This window comes from Channa argus, chromosome 3 (assembly GCF_033026475.1).
Source record: "Channa argus isolate prfri chromosome 3, Channa argus male v1.0, whole genome shotgun sequence".
Classification (NCBI taxonomy): Eukaryota; Metazoa; Chordata; class Actinopteri; order Anabantiformes; family Channidae; genus Channa; species Channa argus.
Genome location: NC_090199.1, coordinates 8,547,467 through 8,563,641, shown reverse-complemented (window position 1 = coordinate 8,563,641; position 16,175 = coordinate 8,547,467). Strand labels below are relative to the sequence as shown.

The 16,175-nt window shown below is 40.1% G+C and overlaps 2 protein-coding genes across 3 annotated transcripts; one reads left to right on the top strand and one right to left on the bottom strand.

Moving 5' to 3' along the window:
* Positions 1-522: 522 nt before the first annotated feature.
* brat1 (BRCA1-associated ATM activator 1) lies at positions 523-9,344 on the bottom strand. 2 transcript variants are annotated; one of them, XM_067499125.1, is made up of 12 exons: positions 8,909-9,344; positions 7,547-7,695; positions 7,290-7,437; positions 6,740-7,181; positions 6,097-6,216; positions 5,888-5,979; positions 5,101-5,204; positions 4,824-5,010; positions 4,195-4,268; positions 3,548-3,632; positions 3,170-3,435; positions 523-1,629 (listed from the first exon to the last, which is right to left on the bottom strand). In XM_067499125.1, exons 1-12 carry the CDS (start codon positions 9,033-9,035, stop codon positions 697-699), a joined length of 2,727 nt encoding a protein of 908 aa, XP_067355226.1. In that variant the 5' UTR covers positions 9,036-9,344; the 3' UTR covers positions 523-696. The 2 variants fall into 2 exon arrangements, with proteins under 2 accessions (XP_067355226.1, XP_067355227.1); XM_067499126.1 differs by having other exon boundaries at positions 6,097-6,213.
* A 108-nt stretch (positions 9,345-9,452) lies between these two features.
* Positions 9,453-15,883, top strand: eif3ba (eukaryotic translation initiation factor 3, subunit Ba). Its single transcript, XM_067499128.1, has 19 exons — positions 9,453-9,672; positions 10,656-10,848; positions 10,949-11,068; positions 11,154-11,211; positions 11,561-11,689; positions 11,767-11,924; positions 12,384-12,515; positions 12,611-12,677; positions 12,772-12,818; positions 12,955-13,165; positions 13,244-13,316; positions 13,402-13,524; positions 13,648-13,726; positions 13,951-14,089; positions 14,180-14,305; positions 14,409-14,486; positions 14,575-14,683; positions 14,783-14,895; positions 15,355-15,883. Exons 1-18 carry the CDS (start codon positions 9,573-9,575, stop codon positions 14,881-14,883), a joined length of 2,043 nt encoding a protein of 680 aa, XP_067355229.1. The 5' UTR covers positions 9,453-9,572; the 3' UTR covers positions 14,884-14,895; positions 15,355-15,883.
* The last annotated feature ends 292 nt before the right edge of the window (positions 15,884-16,175 follow it).

Here is a 16,175-nt window from a genome sequence, read left to right as displayed (position 1 = left end):
AACAACAACAACAATTTAATGGTTAAAACATGACCTGCAGTGGTTTTACACATGTTAAAGTGGCACTGCACATATTGTAGATGGACTGTTTAAATATAATTGTGTGTTCTTGCTTCTGTGAAACCCTTTCTTATTCTATTTTCAATAGCATAGCCAATGTAATTGTTTCTATTTTTATTCCAAAGGAAAATATTTGAGCTATTTTTACGTTTACTCTGTGAAGGGGGCTTCAGTTTCACTTCATCGTGGAATCCTGTATCCAGTGATGGCAATGAAGTTTAACCCCGATCAAACACAGTAATTAGGTCTATATTACAGTTACTCTGATATCTGGAAAACTTAAAATCTGATTTATAGAATGATGTCTTGTGAGGAAAATAAATGTAAATTAAGCAAATATCAAGTAAAGATGATAAAATGAAAGCACCATCTCAGTGCATTTAAAACATCACATACTGCATAGAGAATAACTGGAGAATGGTCCACAGCTTGTAAGTTATGGATAAACAAAAAAATTACACTGATTTTCACAAATATTAACCTGAATATTTATTTACAACAAGAAATTACACCGATCAGCTAAAACATTAAGCAAATAAGTGTGAATAAATGAAAATCAGGGTGATTCCAGGGTGAGTCACGACTGTTAACAAACCAACATAATTCAGTGTACAAGTCTTTGTGTATATGTGTGTATTAGTAACAGTCCACTATGACTTCTTTTCCTGGTTGTGTATTTGGGTGAGCATGTGTAGCATTAGCAGTCAGAATGTCCTGCAGCAGCGAGAGGGGAGAGTTAAGGACATGGTCGCTGCTTTGAGTCAGGACATTCAGCCTCTCGTCTAAATCCAGACCCCTCAACACCTCACAGACACCAACACGCACACAGTCCCCTCCCACTCTCGCACCATGTTCTCTCTCCTCTTCAGAATCAACCTCGTCTGCACCGCTGAAACTTTTCTCAGCACTAGCAGAAAGCTTGTTATCCCAATCACTTGCCTTCATTGCCAGCGTATTTTTAATTTCCTGCCCCCAGCCCCAACCGGGAACTTCACAAGACACCATGGCAACTGTTGCCATGGCAGTAGTTGCATCCAGGGCCCTTAGCGACAGAGGGCAGACTGTGTCTCTGAGTGTTATCAGCAGTTGACAGGCCTTCAAACCCACAGGTCTGTCACAGTCAACCAGACCACACAACAAGGCTGAGATGACTCCCAGCTCCACGAGATTGCTCAACACTCCAGCAAAGTCAGACTCCACCACCTCTGTTTGTGTTCCAGTTTGTGTGTGAAGCGTGTAGGCCTGTTTAGAAACAACAGCATATGGGTGTAGCAGAGCAGGGTTTGAATCCGAGCTCTTGCTGCTGTGACTTGAAAAAGTTTCATCCAGTAGCAGCCCAGCCAGCTTCAGTGTGTGAAATTTGACCTCCCAGTCCAGGTCAGCAATCCCTAGAGAGAGCACGGAGCGCACAGAGTTCATCAGCAGCGAGGAGGACGAGGTAGATAATGAAGGAGGAGGGTGTGTGGAGCTGTAAGAGAACCAGGCGATGAAATACTGTATAACCGCTCTCCTGGCGAGTCCCTCTGTGTCCTGGGAGAGAATTTGAAGCAGCTGGCTCACTATTTCAGTCTGAGGACACACAAATGGTTTGAGTTATCAATACAAAACGTTAAATGAACTGAAAGAACTGAGAAGAGTGAGAGAAATTCATCAAAGATAATGCATGAATGAGAATTTCTGCATTTAACTGTGTTTGAAAGTCAGGCAATGCAGCAGGATTGAAAAAAATGGACAGATGAGAGGACATGTGACCATTAGAAAAAATCTGTGATTTTGGTAATAAATTTGATTTGATTAAAAGCTGATTAAATGAAAAAAAAAAAAACACCTACCAAGAGAATTCTGCATGTTCAAGCCTCATCTAAAAATTCTACAGAAAGAGGCGGTGAAGAAAATGTCATTCAGTCTTGAGAGAAGGTGTAATCCAGTAAGATCACACCTGTGGGCTTTACCATGGGTATGCACTCCCTTTAAACCAGATGTGAACTCCTTAAGGTGTCTTACATACCAAGCAGGTTAGACGTTATGACTATAATAAGACATGACAAATTGATATAGAAAGGTCCAAGCTGGCTGACAATGAAACAACATTTCCCGTATTCATCAGGCTGGAGATCTTTGTCTGCTCTTTGTGCTCTTTCACACTCCAAACATAAACCTTTAAAATGCACAAATATCACTGTATAGAGTTTTTCCTGTTTGACCATGTAAAACCTTTCAATTCAGTGAAAGTTAAAGCTTACTGCTTACTGAAATGACTACATTTGCCAGGAGAAAGTTGTAGAAAAAACAGACAAAAGAAAACAAAGAGAATAGAGAAAATGATGAAAATAATTCATTAAAAAGAAGCAATGGAAAAGCGCAGAGATGAAAAAGCTGACCGATCATATTTTCAGCAGCAGTGTAATGAGGTTTAATCTGAATCTAAATTGAACAAACTAAGGTTTAAGCTTCGTTTGAGTTTAAAACATGGAAACATTTTCCAATCCCTTAAAACTGATTTGATTCATAAAATGTGATTGAAATCATCAGCAAAAAAAAAAAAAGTTAGTGGTCGCAGTTACCTCTTATATCTAAACATTAATAATAAAATACATTTTAAATTGATTTTTTAGTCTTTTTAAAAGGTATTTCTCTTTAAAATACTGTCTTTATTAAATGTAGTGTTTTGCGTTTTCCAAAACAACTAAATTAATCTGAATATAAAATATCTATTTATCCTAAAATGGGGGATTTAATTATTATGTCCTTACAATCCTGCAGGCTTGATCCTGCAGAAACCCGAGGGCTTTGATGTAAAATATGACATCTACATCTTGCAAGACAGAAGAAAATAAATCCACCCAACCCATATTAACTTAAAATGGTTCTAATCAGAACCAAAACTAAGTTGTAATCATAAATCAGAAGGTGTTTCTAATCCCTGTGGCAACATGGAAAGGATGAAAATCGAGTATAAAAATAAAAATACTCTTTGTCCAGTACAGAAAAAGCAGCAGCTTATATTAAATCTATCAAAATCATAACTGATAGGACTTCTGATGTAGAATTTAACCTGCAGTCTTTACAGATTTTAGAGTCCTAAGATCAGGAAATCATTTCTGCCTACCTGCTCCTGTGTGACTGCTGCCCCCTGCTGCCAGCTGTTTGCCTGTGTCTGAGCCAATGCAGAGATGGAGCTGGCGCGCACGTAACTTTCTGGATCCTTCAGCGCCTCCCTCAGTAGAGCGGTGGTGCAGGTTGGGCTGCCTAGGATGTCGCATTCCTCCCCAGCTGGTTTCATTAAACCAGCCATTTTTCCCAGAAACTCTATGGTCGAGTCTCTTACCTCCCAACGCATGTCACACACACGTTTCTTCACTACCTCGAGGAGATCTAACGAGGAGACACACATAATATAATGTCATTAACACAACAAATGGTTGCAAAAGGAGCAGAGGTCGTTGATCTATGAGGTTTTTAATGGCTTCAGTGAGGTGAACTCTACTTTGCCTGAGTTGGTGTGTTACAGAGCAGAAGTCTTTACACACACTCATCCATTTTATTAACGCCTGGTAGGACTTTTGTAGCACCTGAGAAACACAAGATAGACCACTTTTAATGACACAAAACAACATGAAATAGCTTATGAATCACTGTAGAGATTTCACTTAGCCATAGTTTGTCAAGGTGAAACAAACCCTCTTGTCCACCTGTCCTTCAGTGAAATTCCCTGTCACAAAGTTCATGTCCTATAATCTCAGAGGCAGCATAGACAATCTACATTATATCAAACATAATTTGAAAAAAAATCTATTTTTATAAAGCCTCTCATGTATGTGGATGTTAGAGAAATAAAGAAAAATCATCTAATGACACTGAAGTGAATACCTGTACTCAGGTTATGACCATGAGTATTGCGGTCTTGTGCTTCACTGTACGACCAGGAGGGTAGATCATAGTGTTTGCATAAAATTATATTTTAGACAATAACATGCTGCCAACTTCGTGGCAACAATTTGCAAAAGGCCTGTGTTAATATAGCAGTGCCTGGTATAAAGTGAGGTCTATGAAACAGTAGTTTGTTGTGGAGGAACTTGTGTTAGTATGTTAAAGTATATTAGTTTCATGACCTGTACAAACACACACACTTACAGTGGGGTCAGAATCAGGATTGTTGAGATAATGTATAAGAACTGTGAACACTGCACTCAGCTCTTCCTTTGCTCCTGAAATACACAAGTCAAATATCAATTATTAGTAACATATTTATATACGGATGTGGGCAAAATACCTTTTCATGATCAAAAAGGAAAATGTTTTTGAAATAACTCTAAACTTACAAAATAATAAAATCCTAAATAGATAAACAGTAATAGATAAAGTAAATCTGACTTTGCCTTTGATTTTTTATACAACAAAAATATTTTAAATAATACAACAAATGAAAATGGCCTGGAAAGATCTGTTATATCTTTAAATTTATCTGGATATGCACTGAAACACTTGAATGTCTTTAATCTAACACATGATCTATGTAATGATCTGTCATTGTAAAAACAGAACTGTGGGCTGGAAGGTGTATATTCCTGAAATAAATTGACTTGACTATTTAGCTGTGTCTTTTTTTTTTTGCATAATTCTATAAATACCTGAAACCAATTAAGTTTTAGTTAGGGTACATTTGCTTAATTACAGACTTAATAAAACTTGATACTGTTGATTCCATCAATATGAAGGAATATTTATTAATATTTATTTTATGTACATACATGAAATTTTACCTGGGCAGCAGCTGAGAGCTGTCAAAGTCTCCAAAGCACATTTCTGAACTTTGCCACTGCCAATTATGTTCCTGAAAACCACGTTACAGCCAGTGTGTGATAAAGATGTGTAGCCACTGCAGATACCTAATAATGACAACACTGCAGTGACAATTACACCTGGAGGACAGGGGAGGACATCGGCAGGCTGAAGAAAGGAGAGAGACAATGAAGGTATTAGAGTGCTACACATAATACAGCCCATTTACTGTCCTCTGTTTTGTCCCTACAGCCTCACCATTTGTGTGATCTTTGGCGTGTTTGCAAGACTGACACAAAGCATCGAGATGCAGGAGGTTTTATGCTTCAGGTACTCCATTGTTGAAAACTGATGCTTGACTGCTGCGGGGACAGAAAATATATTCAGTCACACAGATGCAAAACTACACACTGTTGGCTTTTTCTGTCTGTTTTCCTGTTTACACATAGTATACAACATGATTGAGCACAAATAATTCCAACTGACTGGACATTTTTAATTTGAATTTTAGGATATTTGATCCTAGTTATTATCAACAAACAGGTTAGATAGACAATATTGAAAATAAAGGCATTAAAGTACAAAATCCCTGCAAAATAAAAAGAGTAGGATTATCTATACAACCAATTTCAAAAGATGCTGCAGCAGTGCTGGAAAAATGTCAGGTTAAACGCTGCTGACTGACGGCACAAGATTTACCTGTGGGCTTTCAATAATTGATCAGACAGTGTGACCTGTCTGTTATTTCACATAAATGCAAACATACAAATATAAATATATAGACAAAGGGCATTTTGACTTTTGTTGCAATATTTTTTATATATGAACCTTTTAATACAGTTTAATTAGTCAAAGATTTGTCTTTTTCAAATGACCTTACTTCATTTTTTTGTGCTTTCGTTACAAAGACAAACTGTATTAAATAAACAGATTTTGCAGTTTAACATTTAAGTGCCATTGATTGACTTTGACTTACTTTTGCTGTGTGTGTGTGTATGTGTGTGTGTGTGTGTGTAACAAAACATGTGTACTATATGTGTATTACCTGCAGTGCTACTACCTAGTAGACTCTGGCCAGTTATGATGTTAAGAGGTAGCAGAAGTATATTCACAGCCCACCTCGTGTGGTCAGTGTCACTGGAAAGAGACACAGAAAGTAAAAAAACAAAAAAACAACAAATTAAGCTTGTACTTGTGCGATGGAAGCCACATTCTGCATAAGAGGGTGAAGTTGTGTTGTGAACAGATGCTTACTGATGGCCACGGCGGAGAATTGCAGCTGCAGCATGAATGAGGTGAGCAGGTTTGTTGATATCCATCATGGATGACAGAAGATGAGTGATGTGCTTGTCTGGTTTATCAGCCCTGGAGCTGCTGGAGACAAACATGGAGAGACTTTTAACACTCGTTAAAATTTGACCTGCTTTGATCATCACCACAGGGCATTTTCCCCACTTGTCTTTGTTTCGAATTCATGCTACATATTAATTATATTAAATTTGAGCATGATTTCAAATGTGGGAGGTTAACACTCAAAGTAGCAAAATTAAGAAACTGAAAATCACATCTTCCCAGTGCAGATATGGAGGGGGTGTCTCAATTTGGTAAAAATGGACAACAATCAAATCTCTCCAAGGTCAAAGAACAACAAACTCGCTTATTCCAAACATTTCAATCATGAATCAACATCCCATCTAAAACAGAGAAACTTACCTGAAGAAAAAGGGATGAAAGCATCACACAGACTCAGGACAAAAGGGTAAAGAACTAGTCTAACTGAGGCCTTTGCAGTAACACCAGAACAGCTACATATGGTCGACCTCATCCAAACAAACAATCAGTTATCAGGAAGGACAGCAGCAGAGGCAGAGCAACTCAGGATGAATGCCCTGTTTACCTGTGTGCGGCCAGAATGACGTCCATCAGAGGCAGCGTGAGATGACTGTGGTCCGATTCAACCAGCTCCTCCAGAGAGTCTCCAATGCTCCGGAGCAGCGTCTCCCGGAGAAGAGGCCTGGCCTGATCCAGGAGCAGGGTCAGCAGTTTGAGGAGCTGTAGACTCTGATGCTGCTGTGCATTTTCACTAGGAACAAGTGACTCCTTGAAGTACTTTGAAATGGCTAAGACAACAGCCGTATACTCCGCACTAGTATCCATAGTGATAGCTGTGCTGGAAGCATCTATCCTTTGGTCATCCTCAGCCTTCTTACTTATACCATTAGATCCTGCAGAGAAGGGTGGCTGGAAGAAGAGCATGGTGTGGGCGAGCATTTGATTAGCAGCTGAGGCAACAAAGAGACTTGTGTCTTTCTGGAGTTGTAGCAGCGGCTCAATGAAACCTAGGAAGGCAAACATATAAAAATACATTATTCAGGATGTTCTAATCTTGAAATGGTATTTTGGGGACAGAGAGGAGAGACAGTCTGATTTCCTTCATGATGTGTCACCTGATTGTACAAAGAAGCTCAGAGCTTTTAGATTTTGCAACATGCTCTGTAAGCCCCGGATCCAGCCAATCCGTATAGAGGGATCATCCCAGAGCCCTGCTTCTTTCCAGCGTTGAAGGTTAAAGACCAGGTCCAGGACAGAGCACTCCTATGAGGGGGCATAAACAGATTCAAGTTACAGGCAGTGATGGTTGGCTTTAGTAAAGTTAGAGTTATGATGACACTTTAGTAAAACTAAAAGGGGTCATGAGCTCAACCTGCAGCATTCTGAATCCGTCCTCACTGGCAGCCACTAAGCCTGTGAGTTTGAGAGTGAAGGACAGGACAACCGGGTCTAAAGTTGGGTTGTAAACAGCAGTGGAGATGAATTCAAGCAGACAGGGGCAGGACTCCAGCAAAGATCCCCCTTCATAAGGAGAAAAGACAGACATGAGAGATTAGTTTAGATTTAGCATTCGATATTTGAACTGGGGCTGGATTAATCCTTAGTGTCAACCTGGTGCAATACTGAGCCGCCTGAGCTCCAGGTTCTCCTCACTATCACTGCAGATGACACATAGCATCCTTAGTATTAATAGTTCGGTGGAAAATATTGTCAAACATTATTTTTTTTATTATTTTAACAAGCAAAACACATATATTTACTGCATTCAGCTTATTCAACATGTAGTCATTTACCTTTTTTTCTTTGTATGATATAATTGTAAGTTGATTATCTTTGAACTAAAAGCTTTATACAAAAACAAGACATTTGAAAAGATGAGGTGTATGCAAAGAAGCATATTAACCTGGCTATATTGTAGCAACTCCTATTTTACTGTAGTACATCTGTGGAACATCTATCCATCCTTCAATTATCTCTAACTACTTATCCTGTTTAGCATGACAGTGATGGCGGAGGCTATCCCAGCTGCTGTAAGGCGAGAGGCAGGGTACATCCTGATCCAGTCTCCAGTGTATCTCAGGGCCAACATAGAGGGACAAACACATACAGACCCTGTGCAACATGTTTTTTTAATATTTAATCTATACAATTCTCATAGAAACCTCAATGGTTTCCTGGGTATAAAAAGTGGGCAGGTGACAAATTTGAGACTCAAATTCCACTAAATGTAGGTACAGTGTATCTTTGGAGTCCCACACAAATGAGCGAAGGATTCAGGTATCTAAAAGCCCACAACTGACAACTTTTATGCCTTTTTATTAACTTGTTTTCCATGGTTGTAGTTTGGGAAATACACAATTAGATTTAGTAGTAAAAGTAAATTAAATTAAACTAAAATAAAAGAAACTAAATAAGATCAGCTCTCTGCTTGTAAAACCTCGTGGTGACATCATCTGGACGAGCTTTCTCTCACTCTCTAAAAGGAGTTTCAATTTAGAAAACGTCACCTGGAGGAGATCTAGACAAAAGTTTTTTTACAGGTGTTCTGTGAAAGGATTTTGAGGAACGTTCTCTGTGGAATTTCTTTGTTACCAGTTGTGGAAAGTGGAATTCAATGAATGTTCAGAGCTACAACGATCTCTAAAGTGGACTACTGTTGGACCACCGGATACGAGTAAGCCTGCCTCTACGTGCACTGAAATATAACCACCATCCTACCAGTTTCAGTACTGACCGGTCTTGGTGAGCTCTGTGAACCAGTCCAGAAGTTTTTCCAGACTAGTGTCATCGGGCAGAGACCTCGCCGAGTCTGCCAGTACTTCACAGACCCGTGGCAGCAGCGACACACACTCTCTGTCCATGGTGCTAACGTGTGCTAAAACCTCGGGATGCAGCACACTTGGTCACTAATAGCTTTACAGCTAAAACGTCACCGAACACCCACTCGCATATCTGGAAACAGAGCTACACGCTACTTTATGCCACAAAGAAGGAAATGATGCCGCTGGCGAAAAGAACCTTAACGTGCGTTTTTCTTGTGCTTTTGCTAATCGGTTATCTCGCGGCGCGTGGAAGTTTTCCCTCTTCTTTCATCTTTTAGTGAATTTGAGAGTCATTGTAAAAAGTACCTGCGTCGTTCGCTAATATGTAAACACGTCGATTTGCTAAACTTGGCGTGGCCCACCAGTGCAGTACCAATCCACATGTTTTACAACTTTATATTTTTTCCCCACAGCTCACGGAGGCGCCTGAGAGCAAGTTCCGGTGATACGTTTCCGTCCCATCGTCCATTTTCACGTAGACGCACATGGTGCCGCACCGGTCGACGGCCGTCAGCCTCTTCATTTTTGGGATTTTTGCCCTGGTATACGGAGAAATTCGTGTTGCAGTCTTGTTAAATGCAAGACACGGTGGATATGGTGGACGACCCTGAGTATGACGAGGAAGAGCCTTCCTTCAGTGATCCGGAGGATTACGTGGACGACATCGATGATGAGGGTGAGCGGCAGTAGGAAAGACGCCGGCTTTCTGGCCTGGTGCTACCCGTTAGCTAGGAGCTGCTTTGCCGGGATAAACGGTGGTGTTACTACCGATGCTAACAAGCTAACTAGATTGTGCATTTGCCTTCCTGGATTCCGAAATAGTGGCCGGTTGCCAATATCTAGATGTTTGAGTTTAATTTACAGTGAGAGAACTTTAAAAGCTTTATAAAGCACCAGCTAACATTAATCGATGTTATCATAGCTCCGTTTGACGCCCATTGAAGCCTCTCCCAGACCCCAGACAACGACTCATTCTACTCTTGCCGTTTGAAAAACTGAAATGGCACAATTATAGGAAACATTTTGTTGTAGTTAAATGGATCGTCAAGACCACTAATGCAACCTTGCAGTGTTTCCCTTACCAGGAGCAGCTATTAAGGCAACCTAGCTTTGATATCTATGTAAAGTTCAACCTACATCTGCAGATAAAAAGCGAATAAATCCGTTTAAATAGTGTTTCATGTTTATTTTGCGGTTGTTAACAGTCTCCAGGGATTTGTGGAAAATCTTCAGTAAAATGTTGTTAAAATGTCTATTATTTGAACAATTATTGCAGATTTTTGCTAATAACCTTTTTTTTTAATACTTGTATCCATGCAGCAGTACAAAACCCCAAAGACATCCCATATTGTCCTATGTGCCAAGACAAATGTGGCAAATGCCCACATGTGAGAAGCTAGAAACACGTTGCTGTTTTTTTTTTTTTTTACTTTAACAATTTATTGGATTACTGGACCTGTAAGCAAACCATGCTCTTCTCAGTATATTACAGTACTTTTATGAAGGTAGGATGTCTTGCAGGAGTATTTATTACTGTTCAAAACATAACTGATTTAAGGTGACAAGGAATATATATAACCTTTCAATAAATGTAATGCATATTCTTTAAAATAGAAAATGAAACATGATAGGATAATATGGTTGCCTTCTTCTCTTCAGAACTTCTTGGTGATATCCTGAGGGAGAAGCCCCAGGAGGCTGATGGCATAGACTCCGTGGTGGTGGTGGACAACGTTCCTCAGGTGGGCCCAGAGCGTTTGGAGAAACTGAAGAATGTCATACACAAGATTTTCTCCAAGTTTGGCAAGATCACCACAGAGTTCTACCCAGAAGCTGATGGCATGACCAAAGGGTAGGATCCTGTCATTTCATGGATTTATTTACTCTGACATACCATGTATAGTACCTGAATGGTGAATTGAAGGGGTAAAATGTAATATTTGTTCATGCAGGTACATATTCTTGGAGTATGCTGCTCCTACTCAGGCCCTCGAGGCGGTAAAGAACGCAGACGGATACAAACTCGACAAACAACATACATTCAGGGTCAATCTCTTTACTGACTTCGACAAGTGAGTATGCTATGTCTGATAAGACAAATACGACTGCAGATGTGTGTGGGACAGGTAAAATGATTTAGTTTGACTTCTTTTCCAGGTACATGAACATCAGTGATGAGTGGGAAACTCCAGAGAAGCAGCCTTTCAAAGATTTTGTGAGTTTCTTTTTTGGTCATTTAGTCTTTTTTTTTGTCGATTTTAAATTGTCAAGCTTCGTTAAAGCCATGTTAAATATCTCAGTAGCTTAGATCATGATATCTTATATATGAGAACATAGTAATACTTTTTTTCTTTCTTCTTCCTTTTCATATAGTTTTCATTAGTGTTAAGTACACTGTCTTGTGTAATGCATCAAATGACACTGTAGTATACAGCATTCAGATGTTTAAGGTAGATAGAATGGTGGATTCCTTAATAACTAAAGTAACTGAGGTTTGATAAAACCTGAGTGCTGACTAACAGAACATATAATATGCCTAAACCTATTAAATCTGTTAATTTCAGGGAAATATGCGTCATTGGATTGAGGACCCAGATTGCCGAGACCAGTACAGCGTGATCTACGAAGCTGGAGAAAGAACCGCCATTTTCTCTAATGACGCTAAGGAGCCCCTCACAGTTGAAGAGAGAGCCGTAAGTAAATGATCACAAGACTGATCCATCATCAATCATTATCAGTAGACTAATGACGCTGTTGTGTCTTGATACAGCGCTGGACAGAGACATACGTGCGCTGGTCTCCTAAAGGCACCTATTTGGCCACATTCCACCAACGTGGCATTGCCTTGTGGGGCGGCGAGAAGTTTAAACAGATTCAGCGATTCAGCCATCAGGGGGTGTCTCTCATCGACTTCTCTCCGTGCGAGAGGTAATGTGTTTAATAAGTGAAGGGATCTGTGTGAAACTAAGTTAATTTAAACCTAGCACATCTGTTTGAATACTGTGAGCTATAATAAGGTTGAGTATTCTTAAGCGCTAAGGAGGAAATGTACAGAAATATAATCACTCTGACTTTTAAATATTTGGTAGTTAGTTTGGGATTTCTGCTAATATCAGTATATTAAGTTTCACATTAGAGATGCCCATTTCTAAGTGGAATGTTGACTTCTTAATGCAGAGGAGATGTGTACAGGTGTTTTAATTGTGTTAATGACATTAGTTAATGTGTAAAATTCTTTATTTACGAAATGACAATAAAATGTAATCTTAAAAACCACGTTCACAAAACGCCTGACATTTGTTTAGTCATGTGGATAGTGGGTATTTTTAGGCGAGCTGCATCGTCTTCACTGTCTAAAGCTTCAGGCATTTTAATGATTCCTTTCAGGTATGTTGTGACATTCAGTCCACTGATGGACACCAAAGAGGACCCACAGGCCATCATCATCTGGGACATTCTGACTGGACAGAAGAAGAGGGGCTTCCATTGCGAGAGCTCTGCACACTGGCCCATATTTAAGTCAGTTCACTGCATGTCTCTCTTAGAAAAAAGTTTTTACATTTGTTATTTAGTTTGGTGTTTGTGTTTACTCTGTGGTTATTATTTGTGCTTAGATGGAGCCATGATGGAAAGTTCTTCGCCAGGATGACTCCAGACACACTGAGCATCTATGAAACTCCCGTGAGTAGATGTACAAAGATTTGTATTTTTACTTTAAGAGTTATATTTATGCTGAATGTGCAATTGATTAAACCTATGTTTGTCTTCATATCAGTCTATGGGCTTGCTCGACAAGAAGAGTTTAAAGATTACCGGGATCAAGTAAGAGTCCTTAATAATTAATTAATTAAATGCATTAAATATATATCGATGTTAAATATTAACATCTCACAATTTTGAATTGTGACAGCAATCTCTATAGAAATAGTGACAAGAATCTGTTTGTGTGTATCCACAGGGACTTTTCATGGTCTCCTGGTGACAACATCATAGCGTTCTGGGTCCCTGAGGACAAAGACATCCCAGCCAGAGTGACTCTGATGCAGATGCCTTCCCGTCAGGAGATCCGGGTCCGGAACCTCTTCAACGTTGTCGACTGCAAACTGCACTGGCAGAGGAATGGAGATTACCTGTGTGTCAAAGTAGACAGGACTCCTAAAGGAACACAGGTACGAGGAGAAAGAGAGAAACAGATGGGTAGGGAGTGGTTCAAAATCAACAGCTAAATTTATTTTTTTTGTCTTTAGGGTGTTGTCACCAACTTTGAAATCTTCCGCATGAGAGAAAAGCAGGTTCCTGTTGATGTGGTGGAGATGAAGGGTAAGAACTTATTTAACACACAAAATAACAGTAATAATTTGCTTCTGATAAAAATATAACTGAATTTGCGTTGTTTTCATTCCAGAAAGCATAATAGCTTTTGCATGGGAGCCTAACGGCAGCAAGTTTGCTGTCCTGCATGGAGAATCTCCCAGAATCAACGCCTCCTTCTATCATGTCAAAAACAACGGCAAGATTGACCTCATAAGTGAGTAGATTGGGCAGTTGTGCTGATCTTACTATTGACGTTACATGACAATATATGGCACAGTTAGAGACACGCACTGCTGAATGTGAATGTGTGAATTTTTTTTTTGTTTGTTTCCTGCAGAGATGTTTGACAAGCAGCAGGCCAACAGCATATTCTGGAGCCCCCAGGGACAGTTTATGGTGCTGGCTGGACTCAGGAGGTCAGTTAAATCTGTGTGTGTGTGTGTGTGTGTGTGTGTGTGTGTGTGTGTGTGTGTGTGTGTGTGTGTGTGTGTGTGTGTGTGTGTGTGTGTGTGTGATTGTAATTGTGTAAGTGAGTCAAAAAGAGCCTGACATATGAGAGCGAAGGGCCTGATGTGTGTACTCAGATGTTTGTAAGTACTGATAAGTGTGTGTAAAACCTTCACTTTTTTTCTGTGTGCAGTATGAACGGAGCTCTTGCCTTTGTGGACACGTCAGACTGCACCATGATGAACATAGCAGAGCACTATATGGCTTCTGATGTGGAATGGGACCCGACTGGACGCTATGTTGTCACCTCTGTCTCCTGGTGGAGTCACAAGGTTACTTACTGCTCCATCACTATCCCACCAGTCCAGTTCACGTTTGACAGGTGAAAATTCACACTGACCTTGGCCTGTCCCTCTGTCTAGGTGGACAATGCATACTGGCTGTGGACATTCCAGGGTCGTCTTCTTCAGAAAAACAACAAGGACCGTTTCTGTCAGCTGCTCTGGAGACCCAGACCCCCAACTCTGCTAAGTGTAGAACAGATCAAGGTACAGTTGGTATTTATATACACTTGGTACATATATCTTGATAAATACTGTTATGGCCTTGCAGCTTTTTACACTGAAGTAAATATCCCTTTGTCTCTTACAGCTGATAAAGAAGGATCTTAAGAAATACTCAAAAATATTTGAGCAGAAGGATCGTCTGAGCCAGTCCAAGGCTTCTAAGGTTTGACCCGTTCCATGTCTTTAGCTAAATCCTTTAGTCACAAAAGCATGTTAACACAAAATACTGAATCTTTTGTGTGTGTGAGTAGGAGCTGGTGGACAAGCGCAGGACCATGATGGAGGAATACCGCCAATACAGGGAGACGGCACAGCAGATCTATCAAGAACAGAAGAGCATCCGCCTTGAGCTTAGAGGAGGTGGGATCTCTCAATTTGATACTCCTAAAGATTTAGTCCCTCTGCAGTTGTAAAGTTTTTTAAATAAGAAAATCTATTTCACATTCGATTGTGCTCCAGGAGTGGATACTGATGAGCTTGACAGCAATGTGGACGACTGGGAGGAGGAGACCATTGAGTTTTTTATCAACGAAGAAATCATTCCCCTTGGAGATCTGTAGTCCCCTACGCAGGTAACGCTTGCATGAAGACTTTCAGATTGTTTGAAAGCTCCAGCAAAAAAAAACCTATTGCCTATTTGCAATTTGTCTCAAACATGTGCCATAATGTAGTCTACAACCAGTCCATGAAAAAGCGAAAAACAAAACAGTATTTGTAATGGCACAAACGTTTCAAGGGTTATTGAAATTAATTATTGAATGTGGAAGTGGCTGAAATGATGGAACTTTGTCTTTATGTAGCCGTGAAATTGTGAAATAAAAGTTTCTTTTTTCTGTACTCAAACTCAAAAATTTGAACAAAACACAACACTTAGACAACATGGGAACAATAGTCGCCTCCCTGTATCTGCATTTTATTGATGAATCTACCCCATTTAAAAAGCACTCTTTGTGTGTTACACTCTGTTATTCATGTGAATCAGCCAAAATGGAAATGCAATCATTTTGATATTAACATTTTCTCTTTCTCAGTCCATCTGTTTTTGTGTGGAAGGAGGAGAGAGGACAACAACCACGCTGTGAATCTTTGGGTTCATAAAAGAGCCCCATCGCTTAACTTCAGTGACATCATCAACACACACCTTGCGGATCAGCAGCCACATCGAGAGACAACAGAGGATACTTTCAATTCGGTGTTTTCTCTGTCTCTCACAGTCATCCGCCCTGTTTTTTTCCCTCTGGGACTTGATATTTAGAAATACTGCCTCTTCTTTTCTATTCATTAATTAGAGTCAGTCACTGTCTAATCTCAGCCCCAGCTTTTATTGGACATTCTTCTTCCAGGGGCTGTTTCTGAACTAGCATGCTAGTGTGTTATCATAGGGCAGCACAGAGTGCCATACCAGTGGGCAGTGGAGGTGTTGTGAATAAACAAGTAGCCTGGTTAATAAATGTGCTGATGTGGCGATATAGTGGCCTGTATCCTCCTCCTTTCAGACTAGGCTTTCCCACAGGGAGGGGTTGCACAGTGGGCATAAATTTAAATAAATATTCAAACTCATTACCTGGCTCTGTCTTAAGTGTTTGGTTTTTTATTATGGCGGTAGTTGTTTTGTTCTGTATGTAGCGACACTGCCATGATTACAGACATTCAGCTAAATGTACAGATAAGAGAGAGAGGAGCTAAACACCGGATGCGCTTCCTCTGACGCATCCCTCCCCAATATCTACCGAGCGCTGCACAGTTTGGGATGGGAATTGGGGTTCAATTTCTTGCCCAGAAAGGCTTCGGCATATAGCCGGGACTGGGGATTGAACCAATGATCCTGTGAAGCTACAGCCGCCCAAGCCTA